The sequence below is a fragment of the Ambystoma mexicanum genome, chromosome 6p (genome assembly GCF_040938575.1).
Source record: "Ambystoma mexicanum isolate Mex_15411 chromosome 6p, UKY_AmexF1_1, whole genome shotgun sequence".
In the NCBI taxonomy this organism is placed as follows: Eukaryota; Metazoa; Chordata; class Amphibia; order Caudata; family Ambystomatidae; genus Ambystoma; species Ambystoma mexicanum.
In genome coordinates, this window is record NC_090935.1 from 1227287610 (window position 1) to 1227312857 (window position 25248).

General features: G+C 44.5%; 1 protein-coding gene across 13 annotated transcripts in view; it reads left to right on the forward strand.

Moving 5' to 3' along the window:
• The window catches only part of TLE1 (TLE family member 1, transcriptional corepressor), a 126945-nt gene that overhangs the window by 27339 nt on the left and 74358 nt on the right, over positions 1–25248 (forward strand). For 2 of the 13 annotated variants that reach the window (XM_069625885.1, XM_069625887.1), the window contains exons 6-9: positions 30–134; positions 14299–14376; positions 23921–24125; positions 24852–24868. In XM_069625885.1, coding sequence (XP_069481986.1) covers positions 30–134; positions 14299–14376; positions 23921–24125; positions 24852–24868 — 405 coding nt within the window. The remainder of the gene's footprint in view (positions 1–29; positions 135–14298; positions 14377–23920; positions 24126–24851; positions 24869–25248) is intronic. The other 11 variants (XM_069625893.1, XM_069625896.1, XM_069625892.1 and 8 more) reach the window with 7 other exon arrangements.

Genomic DNA, 25248 nt, shown 5'->3' on the forward strand with positions numbered 1-25248 from the left:
ATGATGCCTTTTTGTTTGTCATCCCACAGCATCAACAGCAAGTTGCCCAAGCGGTCGAGCGTGCCAAGCAAGTGACCATGGCAGAGCTGAATGCCATCATCGGGGTACGTGGTCTTCCTGGCCTACCTCATAGCGTGTGTATTTCATTTCTTACTGCTTTACTTGTTGGCTGCTGTGACAGTTGAGCTGTTAATGTCATTGATCTAAAGACTCAGTTGAGGGATGGGAGGAAGCCCGCATGCCTGACACGGGTGCATGCAGCATTGTATAGACCAGTGTGTATTCATGGAGCCAAGTTATTTAAACTAGACTTGTGATAACCATTTTTTTAGGGGAAAGGGGGGGAGGAAGAGGGGTTTGACATTTTCTTGTGCAAGGCCATCAAAAAAACAGCCTGACTGCCTGCCTCGGACTCGAAATGCTAACCATTATTCCATAGCTACCCGATTTTAAATGTAATTGAAATTGAACACTTTTTTGAAGAGCATGTTGCGCTTGCTTTTAAAATGTTGAAATACATTCCGTTGTGGGCATTTGGGAGGAAGGAGTGGGAAGGCTGCCACATTTATTTTACAGTATCGGAATTTCATTTGGTTCAGTGTCCGGCCACTCCTACCGTCTGCTGGTTGCCAGTAGTGTAGGTACTCTCAGGACACCATGATCGTGTGTGACTTGGATGCATTAGTCTTTCTTATACAATATGAATTCCTGGGTTGTTTCTATTTACTTTCAATGAAATTTGAAGGCAGATTTGCTTTCAGATTTCCCGTATCGTCCACCCCTCTCCCCATCTGCGCCCCCGATCTGTAGTATCTTCTGATTTTTCTCACGTGCTAGCCTATTTGCATAAACGGTGCCTGACTTATTTCACAAAAAGTTTGCTTGGTGTTAAAACTTCAAAATAAGCGAGTGCAACTAAAATTGTTCGTCATTTAAGCTGTCAATGAGATGGGGAGGGCGACGTTATTGTTGCATGAAGGTTCCCACATGAAAATTGACGGCGTGAAATATTTCCAATGGGGTAGATGGTTAAATTACCGCCTAGCCAGATGTTTACATTTCCCAATAGTGGCCTTTTTGTAAAGGATGGTGGTTGAACATTGATTATAATCACCAGGAAGTGCAGTGACCATGACCTTTAATCATATTCACAATGTTGTACTCTACCTTTCTTTTATAAACTTCAGATGTTGGCAGTCCCTTTTATACAGAGTACACTGGCACAGCATTAATGCATGACTATTGTTGATGGCTATAGAAACCTGATAAATGATGACAAATAAAGGTTGCGTCATGTAAATGTCATTGATACCGCCTTGCTTTTTAGGACCATGCATATCGCATCTTGTGTGTTTGCACCTCATCCTCTAAGCGCTTTGTGTTAGTGATCAAAACCCCTTGTTTCTTCGCCACAGTCGTGGGAATGCTGATTTTTATTAATGGCATTGAAAACCCCATAAGAACTCCTTTTGACCCTAGGATTTAACCTTTGTGCCCAGTTCCCCACAACATCGCAAGGCCCCCACCTTACCGGTAGCTCACTGCGTCCCACAAACAAACCTGTACAGAAGGATTTAAAATACATTGTCCTTTATTAAACTGTGTCACTATTAAACTGTGTCACGCCATGGAAACTGACCTAATTTGAAACTTCCTCCCTGTCCGGACTACTGCCAGACTCGCATTATGGCATTGTAATTGCTCTGGCAGCAGTGGGCAAGCAACTCAATCTTGTATGAGAGTACGGGGGCATTTATATCTTCTTTGCTCCAAACCTATCTATCGCCCTTCTTTCTTTACTCCGGTTCTGGCAACAAAAAAGCTATTGCGGCACTTTCGCAAGCAAGCGAAATGTGAAACATACAGAACCCCAACTGCTACTTCAAACAGTCTCAATAGTTTTCTCATGACAGACTCTCTGGTAGTAGAAACTGGAAGGCCTGTGGAAACTGAATTCTGCTAGTGGAGAGATGCTATTAGCTGAGCACCTTGTACTTGCAGCATTGCTAGGTGATCTGTGTTGGGTCATATCCTGTTTGCACATCCCCTTGAAAGAATCTCTGGCAAAGGGTGTGGCTTAGCAAAATTGTTCCCTTTTATTTCATAGGTGAAGGGTCCCCTTTTCTGTCGGCACTTTCTGTGTGGACTCAAATCTCGTGATCCAGTGTAGTCAGTCTCTTACTCCATTCTCGAAGTGGATATTTTCTTGGAGCAGGCAACCGATTAACACCACTCCCTCACTCTGCCACATGTATGGACCTCATTCCAGTGGCGGCTACAATCTTGCCTGGTGGTTTTAGTTGGGCCCTGTCATTGATCTCTTGCATGGTGCTTGCCGGGCGTGCCTTACACCTGTAATATATTATCTATTCATAATTACTGGCAAGCATATTTCATGTGGGTTGTCAATCGCAGGTTTTTTCCCACAAGATTAGTATGTTTGTGTCTATAGTGCCCCGGTCTTGCCAGTAATATATATATTCCTGTGTGCGTTATGTTCTAGTAAAACGTCACACGAAGTGCACATGCTTACTATACGTTTTTCATGGACTTTGTGGACTAGACACACCCGAGTCAGTAATACAATATAGTAACGCACTCGGGGAGCCTGGCCCTTGTCTGAATTCAAAGGAGCGAACATCCCTCCCCCCCTCTGTAAATCGATTGCTTCATTCCCTTTCCACACCAACATCCCCCAATCGCTATTACTGTTCTCCTTAGTGGCCAACTAAACTTTTAATTCTTATTCAATGTATTGTCCCTTCTGGATGCACTTGTAGCCATGAAGCGGGGGGTTGCATTGTCCTGCGTCCCACATTAATGGAATGGAGCCTATATAGCCTTTCGTCCTCCCGCCCATTTTTCTTATTGGCTGCTTACTAAACGCGCGAGATGAGTTAATATGGCCGCCCTGTGACAGCTTGTCCATCACCGACGGCCTGCTCTGCATTAATGAGCCCCGTGAACCGTGCATTCCTTCCACCACATGAGTTCATTTCCCCTGCCACACAGTCTCCCGTGTTTCTGATGTTTTCTGGCCTTCCAGACTAAGTGAAAGAAGCAGCCGAAACAAGGAGCGTTCTTTTCTGATTTTATTCATATGCAAGCGGCTTGAGCTAATTCAAATTACTCATTTATCAATTTATGTTAATTGCTTGTGAGAAGATGGCCTGCTGGTCTTTACGGTTCCCTCAGACACTTTGTAATGATAATTAGACCTGCTGCTGCACGGCTTAGCAGTGCCCATAGTCCAGTGACGTCTGCAGACAATGGGACCGGTTAATCCATCTGTGCTTAAAATGACATCCCGACTGGAGATGGGGTGGAAAAAAGCCCGCAGGATCCGAGGGGAGGATTAGTGCTGATAAAAGAATGAGCCCTAGCTTGAACACTCCCCTTTCATCAGTTTCTCAATTGCAGAGCTGCACTTGGGTTGCCCGTGCTAAGCTATTGGCAGTCAATTAGGTGAAATAAACTGGGAGGGTGACCTTCATTTCCTTTAATAGCTCTTTTTTTCTGCATAAAATGTGGAGCTTCGGTGGATTTTCAGCTTACATTTTTATTCAAGCTGCTTTATTGCACTTGGCGGCTTAGCTTCATAAACATGCCCCCCTGCACAGCTCACACCCGAGCCCTGCACCCTACCATATACAGGCGCTAATCGTGCTGTTGCCGTTGTAGTAATTATCACAAGGGGCGTGCACTGTGCCCTTCTGCGAGGGGGTGGGGGAAGCAAGAGCGCCTTTATCCTTTTATGTTTAATTGTCCCATCGTGAGAAGGTCTTCACATTTTTATGTAAGAGGATGATGGATGGCGTTGGAATTGCCGTGCCTTCCGTTCCGGGCTCCTCGGAAACTGTGGTAATACGCGACGTGTTACCCACACTGGAAATGCTGCGTTTGTGTTTTTGGCGGGGATGATTGCCGGACATTCTGGTCACGGTGCGTAAGAACTCTAGACTTCCTCCTAGTTTCTCCAGCCCCAGTGTAAGGATATTAGTACAGATTTAGCCCTCTGCCCCACCCACCCCCCCCCGTTCCAATTATCTGTTGTCTGTGATGGATGTGATTTTGGGAAACTGAAGCGTGGCCTATTCGCAGCTCACATGTGAACTTCTTTGCAGGCATTTAAAGATGCCCCTTTGCCAAAACCTAGCGGCCCAGAGGGACTAGTGCCCCGCTGACTCTCACCCCTGCCATCTACCTGATGAGCCCCTGTGAAGTGTGGGATGAGGAGAGCCCCCAGAGGCACTTCGGCCCGACTTGCCACTGATGAAAAGTTATTATGAAATGGGCCCACATGATTGGGGGGGGGGGGGGAGGCTCGTGAGACTAGATATTGGTGATTGAGTTTTTTGCGTTTTGCTGTAAGTGGCCCAGCGTTATTAGCTGTTTAGGGATGAGTGACAAATGGCAGACGCTTCATTTACGCAATAACTCTGAGCCCCTCTTTCTATGATCTGCATTTCCAAGTACTCTTATATATTTTGATTTTGAGATTTGAAGAGACCCACATGCGTATTGATTTAAGACGAGTCAAAAAGCACCTTCTATTTCTCGTGGGTGCATGAGACCAAACGGCTTTTCTCTAGTGGCGTTTTGTCACAAGGATGCACTTGGCTTGAAATCCTCGCGTTTCTTTTCTCGCATACTCTGTAGGGTAGATTATTCGACGAGGGCCGTGTGTTTTTTTCTTCTATATAACAAAGACCTGTTGTTTATGTTCTACTTGATGTGTGTATATATAACCTCTAGTCTGGAAAGCGTCTTCCGATGTCTTTCGTCTCATGTAACTACTCTAGTGTCTGCAATGTGGGCTTGCTGAAACGGGGACTTGATGGAGGAATGTGCTTTGGGGCACTGCTAGTGGAGCTCTTGGGCCGACCCCGTAGTTCAGCAATAATGAATCGGGAGTAATTGATGGCTTTTTTTCATATTTCGGCACCTGGAACCCGGTCTTTGAACCCGCATGCAGTTTTGAACCCTGTGCTCTGGGATGTGGATTTTTGAGAAGTATTTTTGTCTGCACATCTTGTAAACTTTCTTTAATTCTTTGCACGGGTGCTGGCTCAGTCAGTGTAGCCATGGAGTTATGATGGGCACATCTCCTTGTGCAGTGTGTTCGGTCACCTTGGTAAAGCCATCGCCGAATCTGGCAATCGATAATCCTGCCGCTCAGCACCCTAGGGTCCGCGCTCTGACGAACAGGGGCTTTCACTTCAGCGCTATTGTGCAGTAGAGGAAATCAGGGTAGCATAAAATTGGGTTGACAGTTCACTGGGCCTTTTCTCCCCTTCAATGAACGTGCAGTGTGCCAACCTGTCTGCCCAGAGGGGAGGCGGCTCCGGAGCCTGTCTGTGCTGCAAGCGGCAGCTGCACTTGGAGTGCTTTGAGAGCAGCTGTCGCTATTGTTCAGGGAACTGATTTAGTGTAAAGAACAATGGAAGGGGTTTGCTCTTTAGAGCAGCGAAGAAAATGGGAATAGAAATGTTAATTCAACAGTTCATGGGCCTATCGCGAGTGGGAAAGTTCAGAGTAATGTGCAATGAAAGGGGTTGAGATGGTGACCCGTGGGAGGGTATGGGCATCTCGACATATTACCCAAAGGCTCCAGTTTTGACAGTGGCGTGCTGGCTCAACCAGTGTCTGTATGATTAGGTGCGATTACCTTTTCCATGTTTCTTTTTTGTATTCGTCCTTGATCCATGGTGTCCTAACAGTGTTTTTTTGATACATTTATTTGGGTGTTAGTCCTCATGCCATTTAGCGGTTGTGGGTTAAGAAGCCCTTGCAAGGTAAAAGGCTTGTTTTCAAAGTTAACCAATTGGAGCACCAGTCAGAGCACCAATCGCCAGTGCGTAATTCTTGAAGAATGGACAGCTTGGCAGTTAAATCTTGTGACTTCCACGGGAACATCATGGGCAATTTGCTAAACATGCTAGCTTTGAAATGTCGCGAAGTAAATTACATCCCTGATCGCCATGCAGCATACCTAGATGCATAGTGTACGTGACTATGTCTGCATCTTCTGTAAGACTCCTTCCTTGCCACTCGGGCTCCATTTTTTGGGACTGATTGTCGTTTGTTTGTGATGAACAGTGTCATCTCTCACAAACATTTTTGCTGGCCGGTTTGATACCTCATTCTTGAAACCCAATTGAGTATTCAGTGTGCAGTATACACAGTCCAACGAATCCTCAATATTATCAGAGTCCAGGGTTTCTGGACAGGTGCAAAGACATTATTAATGTGCAAGTCCCTTTTGTCATTAAACAAAGACTCCTCTGACGCAGATTTGCAATACTTCATACTTTTGTACTGCACATTCAAACCACAAAAACGCACATCCATCAATAGGCAGACCGTGTTATTGGGCACATACAACCGTCTGCTATGGCAGAAGCTCAACAGTTTGGCGCTCCTAAGCGAGCACCAGTTACACACACGTGCCACTGCATAACACTTGTACACACAAGGAATCTAGAGTAAAACATGACATCCAGGCCTAGTCTCTTCCAGCAGCAAGGCAAATGGGGATTTGGTGGAATGGATAAGCGGGTCAATCCTTCAAAACCCATACATGGTGCCAGTCCCTATCGTAATTGTGTAATGGTGCTGAGGAGGCTGTGAGACCTGGGTATAGCGCACAGAAGTACTGCACACGACAGTACACCTAGCCCACAGTCATCACCCCAGTGGTACGGCTGCTGCATGTGCTCTGTGCTATAACACCCAGAAGCACAGGACAGCAATAATACCACACACTCGCTCACAACTGTGAAACAGTTGTATGTGCCCTGTGATATAGCGTCCAGTTTAGAGTAAATGGTGCAAGGCAGCTTGGTGTGTATGGCGCTACTTCTTATCCACCCAGGCAATAGTTTAGATGCCCCGACGCTTTCTTTACCTGCCAATTCCATTTACATCGTAGTCTGTTGCTGAGCTGTCGCTTGTGGTGCCAAAGACGATGCGGCAGAACAGGTCCTCCACAAATCCCATGGTTTGGACTGGGACAAGATTAGCCGGTCAAGTGGCACAGCGAGTAGAGCGCTCGCTTTGACATCAGTGCAGAGCCTGCGAATGCAGGTTCGAATCCCGGCAGCGCCAAACTCAGCCTTTCATCCTTCCGAGGTCGATAAATGAGCACCACACACCGTGGGTAATAAGCAGCGCTCAGATACCTGAGGGTTCGTAGCGCTATATAAATGCCAAATTATTATTATCATCATCCTTGGTGTGAGACGCATGCTTCTATGAACCAGATTCCATTCAATAGTAACACATTTCATCCTGTTAAATTCCATTTAAACGTTGTTGGTAAATGTATAGACGTTTGTGGAGGACTTATTTTTACAGAATTTGATTAAATCTGAGCAAGATCTCATGCATTTTATTTGTATTCATGCACTTCCATGGCATAGTCCAATCTCTGCTTAGGACTGAAGGAAAACCTTACTATCGGGGACATTTGGTTGTCTAGGGGAAAGCTAAGAGCAGACTTGCCTAATCTCCAAAGAGGGTGGCTGGCTGTGTCTCATAGTGTTCGGTCATCATTCTGGTCTTTAGTTCCCTGGACCTTGCGGCACACCCGAAACCCTCCAGAGGCCCAGAAGAGGCTATTCCTGAGTTGTCTGCGCGAGTGTATTTCCATGTGGTCTACGGATTGCTAGATATTGGATACCAAACATGGGGGGTGGGGAGGGGGGGCTGGGCTGCCTTCCTGCTCGAGCAGAGAGGACCTCTTTCACAGGTTGTTCATGTGCCCTTACTCTGAAATCTAGTAGCTCAATCCTCTGCCACTCCTCAATTGGCCTGTGTTCTTATCCCTCTCACCAGGGTCCGCCCACAAGGTTGTACCTGTAAAACCACCTTCTAGCACCAACCTTGCCACTCTTTTGGCGCTGCACACCCCCAGGTCTCCACCCATGGTTCTGTGGATGCCTTCCTTCCTGTAACCCTTTCACTCCAAACTTTGTAATTGCTTAAGTGAGGGTCTGGTGGTTGCACTTGGTCAGCAATGTTTTTGAACCAATGATCCCATAGCTTGCTTTCCCAACTCTTTACAACTGGAAGCCCTGTCTTCATCAGTTGCTATTGGTTTTCCTACTTCATTCAAAATCCTTGCTTTCTTTGTAATGGTGCGTATTGTGGAGAAAAGCAGCATAGCACCATGACACACCATATTTATTTCCAGCGAGACATTGATTGTACTCTTCTGATCCATAGTCTTAAAATGTTAAGCTGGTGAGAAGATTCAAGAGTAGTCTAAATTCTCTTTGCCCAAGTATTTACGTGGACTCTGATGTTACATGATCCCAAATGCCCAATTTCCTCGTGCATTTTGGGTGGCTTTCTCATTTATCCACTTGAAATGAAGAATGTTAGGACTAAACTCCTCTTGGGTGTGATGTAACTAACATCGGCGCCTCAGCTGTGTAGAATGTTTCAATGCTACTGTTGAACCCAGCAAGCATAATGAAATTGCGTACTCCGAAAACATACAAATAATGCGAAATGGGAAAATACCCCTGGGTAATTTATTGGTAAATCATCAGTGTCAAGAATACTATTTTCCTGATCAGGGGCCACATTACAGAAACTATGCACCGGTGCAAAGTTGCACTCTATTAGCACTAGGGCAAAATTTGCCCGAGTTAAACATAAAAAAAAAAAAATATTGGGGCCAGATTTGAAAACTGTTACACCAAGACGAGTGGCATTTTTCATGCTATAAGCACTAGGACAGTGTTCCTAGTGCAAAAAAGACATTTTCAAAACCTGTTTGCAATAGGGGAAAGTTTGCCCTAGTGCTAATACAGAATGGTATTGGCACTTGGGCAAACTTTTCCCAGTTTCAAAAATTATGTAAGTGCATGTTTTTTCATTAGAGCCATCTTTGCCCTAGTGCTTCTACCATGAAAAATGGCACGTGTCACGGAGCAAATGTTTTCAATATGGCCCCAGTGTATTTAAAAAATTTTTTTTAACCAGGGCAAAACTTTTCCCTAGTGCTAATACGGTGCACCAGTGTACTTGCACCAGTGCAAAGTTTCTGTAATCTGCCCCCAGATGTTTTCCAACAAAAGTACTCTGCATGCTCCCCAGAATTGAGGCCCTTCATCAAACAGCATAGAATGCCACCTGTACGACCTATATGTTTAATTTCTTGAATGCAGGTTCCCCCTCTAGATTCCAGTTGCTGGTAGCCTAGTAGAAGGTAACCTCGGCCCATAGGGTGACACTGATGGTTTGTCATGTCCTCTACAGATGGCTTGTCCTCATCCACTACTCCACAGGAAACTAACTATGCATAGTCTTAGCAGTTGTCCTGCATTACTATTTGAAAATTTATTTTTATTTTGTAATTTGGTCCATCTGTGTTTTCAGTCTGTCCTTTTCTCCTTGGGGCATGTAGGGTTCAGTGAATTGGCTCGAGTTTACTGTAAGCAAGGGCACTTCGTGGGCAGGGTGCGACACTTGGGTATTTCCCTTGCTGTGGGGGAGAAGGCCTTTCTTCAATGGCAGAGGAATATAGTAACAAAAAATACTTTTCAAAAATTCCTTTAAGGGGATTTGGTTGCAAGGCTGCGAACAAACTGAGGTTGCTGCCTTTTTTAGTACACACGTTAATGTGATTGTTTCAGTGGAGAAGATCGGTTTTACAGGATTTATCAGTACTCCAAGTTGCATAGTCTATATTTCTGCGCCAAAAAACTTATGACGCATGTAGATGATTGAAATACATGTGTGCGGAGTAGGCCGGATTAAACCCTGCCAGTAAATCTCGCGTTTTGCCTGTTGGTAAAGCGATCACCCAAACATTACATTTTCCTGTTCCAATATCACTTTAGTCTAAAAAGGCCCTTTTTTGGCGTGGATGTGCCATGCACTTGATTCCGTGAAGGCAGATGGGAGTGTCGCTCCCTCCTTCAGGCTTCGTTGCATGTGGTGATTCGCAAAGGGATTAGCAAGATGTCTGCTTGCGTCTCTCTTTGGCTGCACTTGCCTGCTATCTGCCGGATTTTACTGTGTACGGTTTAAAGGGATGAGGTTAACATCTCGAGGCTTTATTCGTAGGAGCATCCTGTTAATCCCTGGGAAGCCTATAAATGACTAGGTTGTATGTTTGGTTGCAGACCGTGTGGCCTGTAAAACTATGAACTGGAGGGAGAGCAATAACCTGTCCAAAACGGATGCAAGTGTTTTAAATGTCTACGTTCTTACTTCACAGTAGTTATTAAAAAGGCTGAGCATCACCGTGTTGTAAGAATGTTTTTGAAGGTATGTGATTTGCAGTGATGTGCTTCTCTGGTGCTGTCAATCTGGTGTCTTTCATAATTGGTTTTCTTTGCCAGTATTTGACTACAGAAGTGCTGTTGGGAGTAATTGTGCCCAAATTACTTCAAAGCCATATAAACGTCTGCTGGAGTGGTTTGTCAGAGTATAGTAGGCTGAAAGCCTATCTGGCAAGGTCTTGTTTTGCCTGAATTTACACAGTAGCGGCATTATATAGCCTTCCTTGATATGGTGTCTGCTTTCAGAAGTGTTTGTACAGCAATTTCCTTCATCACCTCAGCAATCGGATTCAAGCTCTTGGATGATTTGAACCGAACAAGAAATGTCTCTCCGTTTGGGATGGGCATTGAGAGGGTGGACTGGGCAACTGTGGGAGATTGGCGAAAGAGTTGCATCATGTGGCTTTTAGCTTCCTTTGGGGGCGTGCCAACATGGGCCTGGTCATCTCTGCAAGGAAAAATCTTTAGTGCCTGCCACCCAGCAGGAAATGAGTGGGGGGCGTGTGGCCAGGGGAAGAAACAGACATTTGGCTCAAAGCAGGCAGTCGGTGCAGGGAAAACACAGAACAGTTGGTCCAGAGTGTGGATCCACCAGTGGAGTGCACAGAGTACCCAAAACTCAATGTGGACCACAGGGCAAATCCTGAAAAAATACACTGTCGATGAGACACAAACTCTGCTTCTGTACGCCTCCCAGGGTTACATGCTGATGGTCTATAAACCTGCTCGCTCCGTTGACAGCAGGAATGCTGGGTTGTATCACTGCCATGACACTACTGTCCACACCCAAGATGGCGAGCATTCTCCAAGACTTATGCAGAGGCTCACTTGGGTTCTCGGAAGGCGTACACCCCGCAATAAGGTGGAACCTTCAGGCAGACACCAATTAAATAAACCTAAACTAATGGCGCAGAACAAGCCCACAAACTAGGACACTCGCTCTCCAATGCTTAACTGCTTAAGAGGCAGCTACCTCAGAGAGAATGAGAGACCACTACAGTAAAGGATGATGGGGTGGCTCTGCAAGACCATGCACATGAAGTGCTGCCCAGGGCAAAAAGGGGTGGGTAGATTAACGGAGTGGTTATTGCCATGCTAGGAAGACATCAGTACTACAGACTGACTAAGTTTGGATCGGTGGCAAAGGCTGGGGCTCTTGGAAGGCCCTTTACTGAGTGAGGACGCCATGGATATTTGTGAGCTAGTATAGGCACTGGACATTGGAACACCAGGCCCTTTTGGGATCAGGCCATTCGTTTCTTCCTGCCCCTCTTTAATTCGCCTCCTTTGGTTCCCTGTCAATATTTGCCCGGCACTTTTAAACTAAGCGCCAATAAAGGTGTTGCCACAGCCCTCTGTGTTGTGATCTGCTATCAGCCTTGTGACACAGTACTTAACCGAGAGCCTCTTACATTTGTGAACTATTGTGGGGTGGATAAAGCATCTGTTCAGGATAGTGTTTGTAGTAAAACAAAAGGGGTGATGGCTGAAAGTGGGTGTCGTGTAAGGGGATGAAAGGTTAATGGTACTATATGAAGTATGAGGTAATGGACACACAGGTGCTGTGCCCAAGTAATACTAAAGCTGTTTTTATGGTGAAACATTTTGAATCACTTGTTACTAGCGAGTTACCGCCACCCTTGACCTGGTTGTCAGTTCTTCACATCACCCAATTTTTACTCCAATCATGAATTGTCCAATCTTGGTGTCCTGCTGATTAGGCCACAGACGAGCTGTACATTTGTATACAATGGTGAGCAGTCGGTTATAAAGAGTAGCAGGGGCGACCAAGGGTGGGATATTGTGTTCCACTTTGCACCCAGGACCTCAAACAGGTGGTGCAATCGTTATAATATTTAATTTGTTTTCTTTTTTTTCTTTTAAGGCATCTTGATGATGATTTTGAGTGTTTGGGTTGTGAAGGAGTGCTAGAAGGTGCATGGACATTTTGGATGCCTTGAGTTTGTATGTCCCAGGAGAGAAGCAATGGGACGTTAAAGAACATGCAAGCAAAAAAGTTGAAAAAGTGGGGTACTTTGAGGGGTGCAGACCGACAAGGGGGCTGGAGCAGTTGTGGTATTGGCCTGCAACCGATCAGTAGTCCACCCTGCAAAGGACAAGTGCACATGAGATTTCTGGAAGTGTAAACATTTGGGTGGGTTCATCCTGTCCGACATAGCTTAGTAGTATGAGATGCTGGAGGTTAGGTTCCCATCCAAGGATAAAGTTTTCTATCTAAGTGGGATAGTTTGACATCAGGTTGAAAGGGAGAGTCGCAGCGGCGATGGGAGCAGGAAGGAAGATCATTTCTAAGCGCTTATAGTTGGCTAAGTTTCATGCAGTGACTGATGGCAGAGACACAGTTGAAGATGTGAGTGCATAATTCTGATGTGAACGATAGGTGACCATTTTTAAAACCGAAGCAGGGCCTGAACTTGCCACGAGAGGTGTAAAGGGGTAAACGCTTACCTCGTTGCAGCGGTTTTGCTGCATTTTTCACAGCATTTTGTGGCGGGCGCGTATGGATTACAAATGTCTTATTTTTTCTTTTTTTGTGTGGGAGAGGGCTGGGGGTTCATAGAAGAAGGGAATGGGGAAGGCTTGCCCTCTTAAAGTCAGAAAAAATGCAGCCACAGGAATGAGGTGGCCCAGATCCATGTACAGTGTGATAAGGCAGGGGGCACATGATTGCACTTTGGGATTTCTGCAAGGAGTGAGTCAGTGGTGGCGTCACTACCTCAGGATCAGTTAGCAAGGTCCAAGGGGATCGTTTGAGTTTAATGACTTTAAAACCATGGAGAGGGGGATGGTCAACCATGTGAAATGCATCGGACCCCCGTGCAGCTTGGTGTGAAATGGGAGATCTACAGTGGAGTGTTAATTGCAGTACCTGGACTAGAGGGATCATGTTGGCCGCTGCTCATGTTATCGGTTTAAACGCCCATGTTTGTGGGTGTAGTGGGGCACTGGTGCCAATGAGGTGTTTGCTAGTGCAGAATCATCACTGTAGGCAGGAAGTAGCATCTGGCATGCACTTTGTACATACTCCATGCCATCTCACATACGCCACAGTGTGGCCCAATTATCCATTGGATGCTATTGTTTGATAGCTTATCTGCTTTTATTTTGGTTGATAATTTCACTTTGCAATGATGTGCATAAATGCCGTGGCTATTTTGAAGTAGGTATGCTTAGTATATTTTTTTCTTTAGTTGGTATGCTACACCCATGTTTGGCACTGATGGCACATTAGTAGCTCCTGCCTCACAGTAGGGCTCCTCCCGCAGCAACTAAAGGAAGCGATCCACTCCCTCCTGAAAAGAGCATAGGCCTAGCAAACTTGGCCAGCTACAGACCCACCGCTGCCTTTTATGTTAGGAGCAAAGCTTCTAGACTGGGTGTCTGCACACAGGAGTACAGCAAAGGAAATGTGCTCTTGCCACTACTATCTGATATTCCGGAGAAATACCTCTCAGATTTGCCAGGACTTGCCGGTTGTTTCTTAGATGTCGTTTCTGACAATATATGGTGGCAGCAGCAGCTTCTGACTGGTTGGTAATTGGCAATGTTTTTCCAGCTTTTTTGATAGCTGACAGTGTCAAAAGTTGCATCATTTGTTTATATTTCTTGAGGCAACGCAAACAGATTTCAGTTGGCAGGATAGCTTGGTGTAATGGTTATAGAGCAATGGCCAGGCATTTTCTGAGCAAATACTAGCATTTGTGGGAGGGATTTCTTTCATGTGAATATGGGAATTTATAACTGCTTGGAAACACAACTACCAAAAGCATCGTGCTAATGAAATCAAAATGTATTCAAAACGTTGTGGGGGTGGTAACCTTGAGTGTGCTGCCTGCCTTACTTTAAGCAGGCCTGGCACATTTCAGCTTGGGCGGGGCCTCCTTTCCCCAAATATTTTAACTATTGTATTTCTAAATAAAATGTCTGTTTCTACATTGGTTTTTACATTTACCATGAACCACATGTTTTATTAACTCATCAGTGCCTGGAGTCCCAGCATGCTAATATGAGAATTCGCAACCTGCCTGTCTGGAACCAGGGGTTAAGCAGCTGCCTTCAGGTAGAAATGAGCCTAGTGAGTTACAGCTCACAATATGCATGTTTACTATACAGTACCTACAGCTGCAGCTACCTACGTTGGGGGCTGATGGGATGTTCAGTGCTGGAATGTGCATTTGTTTTGTACATTGTGTTTCTTTTATTTTGTGGGGCAAGGATTTTCGTTGGTAGTATTGAGCCATTTTGTAAGGTAGACGGGCTTATACAAATGTAATGTCTATACTACAAAGTACTTTGTTAATGCTATTCATTTGCACCTTCCACGACCTAGTAGGATGATGAAAATGCTGTGAACAAAGTAAGCATCACAATAGTTGCATTCTGGATGGTAGAGTAAATGGAGAACGAATGGTCCTGGTCTGCATTGATCATATTCCCCCTTCTCCTCTTAAACCCCCCCCGTACCCCCCTCCCCCTCGGTACCAGATGAACATGTTTGCTTGCCCACAATCTGCATGATAAATTGGGGCTATTCAACTAGGGTAAGGAAGATCATCGAAATACTAGAGGCAGTTATCATAAATGCGTTGGGGTAACATTTTGAGCAAAATGAGGTAAAATTATACAAATGCTTTTTCTTGTCAATTGGCGAGTGCTTACAGAACCCCTTATTGTGTTTTTGATGGCATGGGGGGTGTGATAAATCTGGACAATTTGTCCAATCACCTCAAAAGTGGAGCCACCCGCAAGACCCTCCCTAGAGCTCTGGGCAAGTGAGACCTCACTTGGAGTGACTCCCCTCTTGGGGACAAGGACTCCCATTCCAATAAGGAACTCCCAGTCCAAACACCCCCCCCCTTCTGCTTACATGGGTGTTGGAAAGACTTTGATATCGCCTGCTATGACTATGACCCTCAAAGACCACCTTCCACTTTATTGGCTTCAGGTGAAGCTGAACCTAGTCTGAATGCAATAATCAGAGGATGGACACAATTCTTTTTGTTCTGCTGACCTGCTTAACTGCAGAGCTGAATATGAATGGCAGGGACTATGGAGGGAGGAGTGTCCCTAAAGCAGAGGTGTGCCTCTATAGAGACGACATCGTGAGGGTCAGAGCTACCCCAAGCCTCTTAGCCAGCAGTGGCATAGGCAAGTGAGACCTGCTAGCTGGAGGCTACAAGACGGTTGCTCTGACTGAGCAAGAGGCTCTGTTCAGGGGAGGAATGGAAACAGAAAGAACACTCTTCCCTGGTGGCACGACCACTGAAGAATAGTGGTGGGCCGGGTGACCACCAAATAACGCAGAGATCATGGGAAGGAAAGGAGCCTGGGTCCTTGAGCCCCAGAGCCTGGGTCCTTGAGCCCCACATGGCAAGTGCCTTTGCCGATGAGTAGGAAGCAAATTCTGCCAATGTGAGGACGCCAGTGTGGACTACGAACACAATATCAAGGTGTGAAACAGCCAACAGCATGAGAGTTTGAGAATATGGAACGGGCACACGACCCAGGTGAAACAGAGTGAAGGATACAAAGGAGTGTTTAATCGAGGCTGGAGAATCTGCCAACCACACGAGAACCTAAGGGAACCAAACTGGCGCAGCCCGTGTGCTTCCATGTCCTGGCTTGTAAAGTCAACAAAGATATGAGAAATCGATAAACTGGGACAGGCATACGTCCTACAAGGAACAGATTAAAAAGGGGAGTGAACGCTCTGGAGTAAAGGCTAGCAAAACCAACTAAGTAACAATAACCTTCCATAACTGAGCATGCAGAAGCCCTACGTTTATTAATTGGACTGATGTCCAGTAACCCCACCAAAGAGCCACTAGACATTGGGGAGCCCCAGTGCCACAAAGGTGGGATACAGCGAAGTGTGTTCAAGTGTCCTGGGGGAACTTTACCACTGGTAGAAAGCTGAGAAAAATAATAGGAGAATAATTCGTTTTAGTGGGAGGAGAAAATCTGAAATGTGTTAATACATTGCAAAAGGAAATCTGGCTGAGAATAAGCCACCTATGAGTTGGGCTAGGCTAACACCTGTTCCGAGGCTGTTGTGCAAGCCTCTTTTCCTTTTAGATGGGCCAGTTCGTTACCTAGGATTTGGACTCTAGGCTCTCTCATTTTGGACTTCGAGGAACACCCTCATTTTTTTATGTTCCCTCATATCTATAGGGCCATGTATAACTGTGAACCATGACCCCCTGTAGTCAGTCCTCCATCTGGTTCACCACAGGCGGCAGTGCAACAATGCATCCGGAGGTTCTTTGGGTAGTTTCTAGAGCCATAACTGGACCCATGGTTTGCTTTGGTACATAAATATCATGGCCATGCCGCATGGAACTCTACTACTCATCACCATGCACGCTGGCTGTTTCTAGAGTGTTGTATGATCTCTCTTTCATTCGCAATTATATTGAAGGTTTTTATTTCTGCAGATATTAGACAGCTAGCTAGACTTACTGGACGCGTTAATGAGATCTACTAACCTGTTATTCTAAGGACTGTGGGTGAACATTAACATTCTATTATCAAATGATTTGTCAATCATTATTAGAATTGTTTAAATAAGTAAGGCTTTATCGAACCACTGAAGTGCTCTTCAGGCAAATTGAGCTGGCCCTGAATTAGTGTCGCTTTGTAGTTCACCCTCATGCACTATTGTAACTTAATTAAATCTGAGAGAGGACGAAATGAAAAGGTCCAATTAATAAAATAAAAAAGGAAACCGAAAAAGGTACCAAGGAAAAAGGTACCAAGTTACGAATCTGCTCCTTTGCTAACTTGTATTCAGCGCCAGCGGCTTACCTAATGGATGTTTTACACCATCTCGGCTGAGTGGCACACGATTTGGCAGAGAAACAGGTCTGCTGCAGTGCACTGTACCTTCTGTTCCCAGAGGAACCTTAACCGTGACGGAACCCAACCAAAAGATGCAAGAAGTAAACCGGCGGGAGCCAGAGGGATGGAAAGGTCAGGTCAGGTTAGCTTGCATGCAGAACCACATGTAAAATGTAGGCGGTGTGGTTGAATCAAAATTGAGTTTTATTTACATTTTTGGGCCCCAAATCTGACATCCTTTCTGAAGGAATGTGTTATTGGCTGCTATTGCAGTAAAGCCTGAAGGTATCCTACTTGTGTGCAGCTTTAATTTCTTGGCATTTTGTTGTACACGTGAGCATTGAAATAAGTGCAGATTTGCGTTTGATATTTCAGTTTGCTAGTCAGCGTTCTCTCGCGAGGCCATAGTCTCTACAATCGTGAACTAAACACACATATATATTTTTTTTTTTGCGTCATATTTTCCATTGCTCCTCGTTTGCCGATAGTAATTGAAGCCATGGATTCACTTGCATGCGCTGGGGGAAAGAAGCATTGGCGAAGTGCGTGATTACAATTTAACCAACGGAGTACAGTTTGAAGACCTTCTGAACCATAATCCCCCCGCACTTCTCCCCCTCAATTCTCCCCGCACTTGTGTGATCTGAAGGACACAAGGCCTAGTAAGATTGTTTTGTCCTCCCTCCGCCCCCCCCCAATCCCCTCCCCCTTTCTTGTCCCGCCTAGAAACACTGGTGTACAGGCACTTTATAAATGACTTAATCATATCATATAACCTGATCAACTGGAGCATATTTGCAGTCATTTTTTTGTGGTGTTTGTTCGCAAATGTCCAGATTTGGAATATATGCCTTGATTGGGTGACGAGATCAGAAGAATTCCTATTAAGGTTTAAAAAAAACTGCTTAATTTCGCAGATTTTTTTTTTTTGCTAGTGTTCTACTGGTCCTCCTTTACATCTATCTCTGTGCTGCCTAAAACGAGGACTGGTTTCCTGCTCCTTACCCCAGCAAAGCAACCGTTCTATGCAAAGCCATGCACCCTGTTAAGAGAAGATCCCAACCATTCTCTTATTGGTCTTTTGTTCATCTCGCTCCCAGTGCTGGCCTTTGCGCTGGTGCTTTTGGGACTCTCCTGCTGTGGCCACTGCAGCTGGTCGCGCGCATTATGACATCTTGCTTTCAGAGGAATAGTAAAGACTGGTGTAGGAGACAGTTGTGCAAACTGGTGCACTAGACCCTCTTAAACAACGCTTGCATTGAAGGACCGGGGGTGAAAGCATGACTTTGGCTACTGATGTTTGGGGGATCTCCTGCTGTGGGTGCTCCTAGTAAACCTTTCCCAACACCGTTCCTGGTAGGCCTGGGGAGCGAGAGGACTAGTGGGTAGGGCTGAGCCTGGATCGCTAGCCTGGCTCTTGGGGCCAGACACGACACGAGCCGAGCCAGGGATATGCCAGTGCAAAAATGGGAAGGGGCCTGTATAAGGCACTGGGGCAAGAAAAGGGACGACATGGCACTGGGGGGAGTGTGGCAACAAAAACTGGAAAGGGGCTAAAAGTGGCTAACGGTGGCAATGGGGAAGGGGGACTTGATGGTAGTGGGTGATGGGGGAGGAAAGTGGACAGGATGGGGGTGCTGGGTGGTTTATGGGTGTTTAGGGGGCAGAAACCTCAGAGCTCCACCTTGTTACCCAGGAAACGCATATATTCCCTGTCCTGCCAATAAATTAGGGGTGGGGCAGGACGTTGGGCAGAAGTTTTGCAACACAGTTCCCTTGTGTCCCTTTTCATCAGGGAAGAAGGTGGGGCTTGTAGATGTCCCCTGTTTTGGGCAGGCACTTCCATGAAGAGGGTCAGTCCAGAACCCCATTTTTGACCCGTGCAAGTCCAAGCCTCATCCGGCTTGCCCAGGTCTAGTTCCTGGCGGTCACATTTGTAATGTAAGGCTGCGATTGGCCGGGTCCATATTCAGTCCTCTCCTGCAGCCTCTGCCTTTGTAGATCAGGGTGACATTTTGTTATCTTGCCCACCGTAGCTTGGGCTGCTGCCTGCATCATACAGCTGGCACTGACCCGTAGCATTCCAGTCACAGAATCCTTACTGGCTACATCCTTCAGTGCTACCCCCAACTTATCTATTCTCTGGAAGTGCCTCTCCCTACTGGCTTATTACTGGTGAGCTGCAATTGAGGCGTGACTTTGCAAGTCTTTATTTTTCTTTGCTTTTTGTAAATTGACAATCGACAATCATATTCTTTCTTTATGGATAATTCTCTTGAACGTGCCTATTTTTGTGGTGTTCTTTCTTTTTCTGTCTTTCAGTAAATATGCCAAGTGCTTTGCTGTAGGTGCTGTAGAAGCACTACACACAACATTCTTTGTACTAAGGTCCATCTTTCTGCACCAAAACAGTTTGGGTCCTGTTTTGTCCAATTCCTTTGGTCGGTCACTTCCACAGTTCACTGAAGCGCTGGACTAAATATTTTTGCAGCCCAACTCCTTATTTGTGACCACAATGGCTTGGAAGTCTGTATTTTTGAAATAGGGCCTAGATTGTCATGTCTCTGGTTTGATGACAAACCTTGCACTCATTCAGTGGTGGTGCACTTGGATCGGCTGCCCTGCGTTCCCTGGTTGTGAGAGTATATTCATGTGCTAGTGTGGTGTAGTTGATTGCACCTAAACCGAGAGGTAAGCCATGTCTAGAAACTTGCAAAATGTTCGGGGCGACCAAATGCACTCTTCTATGCCTTAACCCTAATTTGGCAAACCTGATTTGACGGCTCATATGTAAAATGAAGCGACACTTTTGGCTAAACTGTTTCCAACAAATGTCGATTGGAAGTGATTTTTAGGTAAAAAGTTGAGATTTGCCAATTTCTTGTCTCCTGCTTATGATGGAATAACCACCATGCTTGCTAACAACCACACAGCAAGGTTATATACTTTTAACCAGCGAGTGCCTCTGTGACGGAGGAAACCAGTCCTTCTGTTGGATGTGGCGCATGAGCATGTATCATCTTGGAAACCAAGACCTTGCAGACTTTATTCTGCAAACGATTCCATGTTTCTAGTCCAAGTTGTGGTCCGTTTTTAATCCGAGCCAACATAGTTTATATTTGATCTTCTTTAGTGTAATCTGCTGATTTTGTTACTCCCTGGTATGGTGGCCAACTTTAATGGGTATCTGAAAGGGATGATTGCTGCATTTATGACCATCTTGTTTCTCATTGGTAAAATCTAGTTCTACTTGTCTTCCCTTATTGTAAAAAAAGAGAATCTTGGCATCTTCCTTCGTTCTCTATGTTGTCACTGTTTTTTGACTGGACCTGACTCTGATCGCTTTCCTCTCAAGACACTAGATGACCAACCTACAGACACTGCTTAGGCCAGTGGTATCTAATCTAGTTGTGCCGCTTGCATACATTAAAAGTGGTGTTGGGAGTATGTATTATTTTGCTACATGTAATGCGCTACTTTCTCTAGTAGTTCTGCTAATTGTATGAAGCACTTGACACTGCTTCTGAAGTCAAACCTTTTTTTTTTTTTTTTTTTTTTAGTAGGGTGGGGGTTTCCTTGGTTAACAGTTAACACAATTTTTCTGCATTCTGTTGTGGCCCGATACATGATGTTCCTTTTGAGTGTCCTGCTACGTTTCTTTTATTCAAACTTCAGCCCCTTCAGTGTTGGCTTGTTGGGCTGGTTGTGTTGCTCCTTAGTACAAGCATCCTTAAGCTGTGGCAATGTGGCAACGATTGTGCGGACCAGCCAATAATGCTCCTAGTTACCTGGTGAGGATCATAATCTAGCTGTTGCCATGGTGGCAAATGCATGATTTTTTTCTAATCGGGCAGACAATTGAAACTAGTCGTCCTGAAACCATAGCAAAATGGGAATATTAACTTCCAAAACCCAGAAGCGAGCAATTCAAGAACTGAGTGCTGGTCATCAGTTTACATGTTCTGTCCCCAATGGATCCAGTTAATAAATCCTTTTGTCATGCAAATGAGATAATGTGAACATCTCTAAATATCTTCCAGTCTCTCCCCACCATGAAATCGTAAGAGGCCACTTGCATACCGAGCGAACCTAGGTTTAGTAAGTGCAACATATCCATCTATCTAAAGTGCTTTATGAAATTGGGGCGTTTGGCTTCCGTCTCCTAAACGCAACCGGAACAGTTGATGGCTTGTAACCTGGTGTCATAGAACGTTCATTTTCATATGCAGAGATTTAGTCTTGATGCCGTTCACCGCAGACTGTGTTCCCACAACGAGGGCAACAACCTCTTCCCTGAACTGAATAGAGGTTCTTTAAACACTGCGTTCTTGCTACATGTCTTAACATTCAGAGCGGGAGAAAAGTGGGACCATCCTAGGCCTTCCTAGGATTAAAGCACCTTAATTGTTTGATAAGCCCTACAATCTAGAGGGTTGGAAATAGCACTTTATTTAAATTTGGTTGCTAAAAATCAATGCTAAACGCCATGCAAATATATCTGCTACCCGATATCCTGGACAATTAACACTCACCTTCCAATTTTGTGTGAGAATATCCTGACAATTGAAGAATTTGACCCACCATCCAAGAACACTGTACAGGCATGATCTGGTCCTGTGATGGAAGAAAAATAAAGCCCAAGTTAAGGATATTCGTCTATGCATCCACTTTGTGGAATAGTTGGGACCGAAATTATGCACGTTGACGTTTCCTTGCTCTTATGAAAACAAAAAAATGCTGCGTTTTGAAAACTCATTTGTTAACTCAACATTCCTTAGAGCTTTGAATCTTTTATAGTGCTCTATGGAGACCCAGTGTTTTTTTTTATACGTAAGGTGTTCCCCGAGGGTTGGCCAAGACACTTTCCCAGATTTCCTCAGTATTCACATCCTAGTGTGGAAGTAAACCACGCAGCAGGGGGTTGCTACTTTTTGAAATCGTTCCACTCATCTAGGAAGGGGTTGGGTCAGTCTGTTTTGGAAACTTTTCCAAATTGAAGATTCCTCCAATTCCTTACTGGAGAGCCCATGCAATGGAATTTGAGATGAAAATGTCTATGCACTTGATTCTGAAAGACCGTTTACATGTTGTGGTTCTCAATACCAGTATTTTTGGTAATGATTTGCATTTAACTATTTCAAGAACTTAATACAGTAGAGGTTTTCGCTATTTTTGAGTTAATTCACCAAGCCATTTAGAAGCCGAAGGTGTCTTAAAATGGAGATCAAATGTAAAGAATGCGCCTTGGCAACTTTTATCTTTTATAATTTGCATCTTTATGTTGGTGAGAACAATCTACAGTCAGTCTAGTTTAATTGGTTTCATCTGCCGATAAACGTGTTGCTGAAAGAATGTAACTTTTTGCTTTGAACAGCTCTCTAGACACAGGTTTTGTGGTGCATATCGTTGCCACTGGCAGCAAGTCAGTTAGGCTATAGGTAGCTACTCTAACGACCTTCAGGATTATTAAACATTTGCTTAATTAGCTTCAGCAAATGGGGGGGGGGGCGCTATCTGCGCAGTGTCTTGATACACTTGGTGGGGATGTCTCATAGGTGGATGGGTTGGTTGAGAACCATTTTGTTTGCTTCACTTCTGCTTCCTATGGAAATGAAGGCAACTGTCATCTCGTTTTCCAGTTCTTTCAGCAAAAGTAGTGCGGTTTCTTTAAATTCATAGTTTGTCTACCAAAATGGGAGGTCGTCTTGAAACCAAATAAACTGCTTTAATTTTATCAGCATATGGCAATTCGACATTTGGGTTTTACTGGTGGTACAGGCTCTTATCCTGGTTTGCCAGGAGGCTTTTCTTGTGAACGAGAAGATAAACCCAAGAAGGTGCTGCGAGGGGAACCATTGAGGACCGCTACTTTTAAGATACACTCCTGTCTTTTTACTGTCGTCTTAAAATGTATCGTCTGTGGCGGTTGGGATTAAATGAAACGCGATGAAAGGTTATCTGGTCTGTGTAGGTTTTGTGCTTGTAAATGCGTATCCGAATGGTCTGTGAGGAAAGGGTTGAAGTTTGACTTGCAGGCCTAACGGGAATGTCCGGGAGAGCTGCATCCTGAAATGCAAATAAAGTAAACAGTGAGTGAGAAAGCAGTGTCTTTGCTCTTTATGAAAGGACATTTCAAAGGGGCAATATGGTTACATATTGGTGTACTATCAGCATTTCATAACGGACCATTTTGTTTTCTGTAATCTCAACATGTTTTCCGATGAGCAGCATGGGAGATTTCTTCAGTAACACTAGTCTGTGGTTTCTCTTCCCTCTGCTGATTTTAATGTTTTCCTTTGTTTTTTGAGCACATTTCATGGAATTCTCTACTTTATTTATTCCATCGGGTTGAAAGAATTATAAACCTCATCAATGTCGTCTTCTAGTTTACTTGGACTTTTTTAAAATGATTGACGAGCACCCCCAGTTAGCCAGTGTGCATATTTATCAGAAATGGTGCGTTTTGGTGGGCTGACGGAGGTTGATAAAAGTTTGAGCATGAACAATCTTGTTTGCTGTGATATGTGGCTTGGGCTCGACATAAGGACACGTAGTCTTTCTACTTTGATAAGTTTCTATATGTATTTTATTTTTTGCTTCTTTGTGGTTTAGTCTAAAAAGAATTGATCTGCTATCAATAGCCGTCATTTTCTGATCTATTTCTCTCTTCTTTTTCCCCATGTGTCGTCCTGCTTTCTTGACTGCTTTGCTGACTTGCCAAATACCCTCCTCCTGCGCTTCTCTACTGTGGCATGCTATCCAAACAGCAGCAGCAGCTGCAAGCCCAGCACCTCTCCCACGGGCACGGGCCTCCAGTGCCTCTCACGCCACATCCAACTGGACTTCCACCACCCGGGATGTCGTCGCTCGGAAGCAGTGCAAGCCTCCTCGCCCTCTCTAGTGCACTTGGTGGACAGCACCACCTCTCTATGAAAGATGACAAGAAGCATCACGATTCAGATCACCACAGAGGTGAGAGGCGGGGAAAGCCTGATTAGGACACTTTATTTTTTTTTTTTTGCTCTAGTTTCTGCTTTTATGCCTGCAGATGGTTGTGTACTTTTTTTTTTAAAGAACTTGCGAGGAGTAAATTAAACTTGAGAATTGGTGCATCATGCAGATGGTTATGGACACATTATACCACTGACTTCAGTGGCTGAAACATTTCAAGATTCCTTGGCTTTTTCTTCTGCCAGATATTTTTTAAACATACTGGCAATTACCACCCAAATAGCCAGTGGCAAAATATTGGACATGTTTTTACTGCTTGTTTGGGTGTACTAAGACTTTATCACAATGATCAATTGTCACAAGAGGGCAGGGAAAGCAATGAAGTACATTTTTGATTGCAATGTACACATGATTTTGATAGCTATTCATTTTTCGCTTTATATGTAATCTACAGTTATGCATCCAGTATGGGCAAAATTGCACTTGACTAATTTTTGAACGAAAGATAAAGTAATTTATTCTATTATGGATTAGGCATTTTGTATTAAGTTGTGAAGTTCCTTTTACAAAATACTGTACTTTTAGGACATCACTGTATTAGGAATGCAATGATTTATAAAAAAAAATAAAAGCCATTTTAAAACTTTGTGGTTTGTGTAATAATTTGTTGCTCCTTTTTTTTTTTTTTCTTGTTCTGCTCATGTGTCTGAACCGACATATCTGTACGCTTGGTCACTACGGGAGCAGACCGAGAACCAGGCACAGTAAGTACTACAAGCCTTAGTTTCAATCTGAAAGAGTTAGAAAAAGTGTTGCGCACTTGCTTTCATTTGTTTATTTTTTTATTTTATTTTTACCTTTTGTGTTTTATCCTTGGAACGTTTTGTACATGCTGGTTAATTGACGTTGGTAGAAAGAAATTACATTACTTTTCTGATGGGGATACAGAGTACTCATTGGACGCTACTCTCTCCCCTACGCCTCACTTTTGACACATTTCCATTTGCAGTGTTACATTGGAAGGTGCTATTGCTAATTACATGCGCTGTAGGCAAGAAGGTAGATTTTTCCTATTCCCGAACAAAACCTGCATGTGATTCATTTTAACTTTGTTTAATTTTGTCATTGTGATCAGGCCACTCCT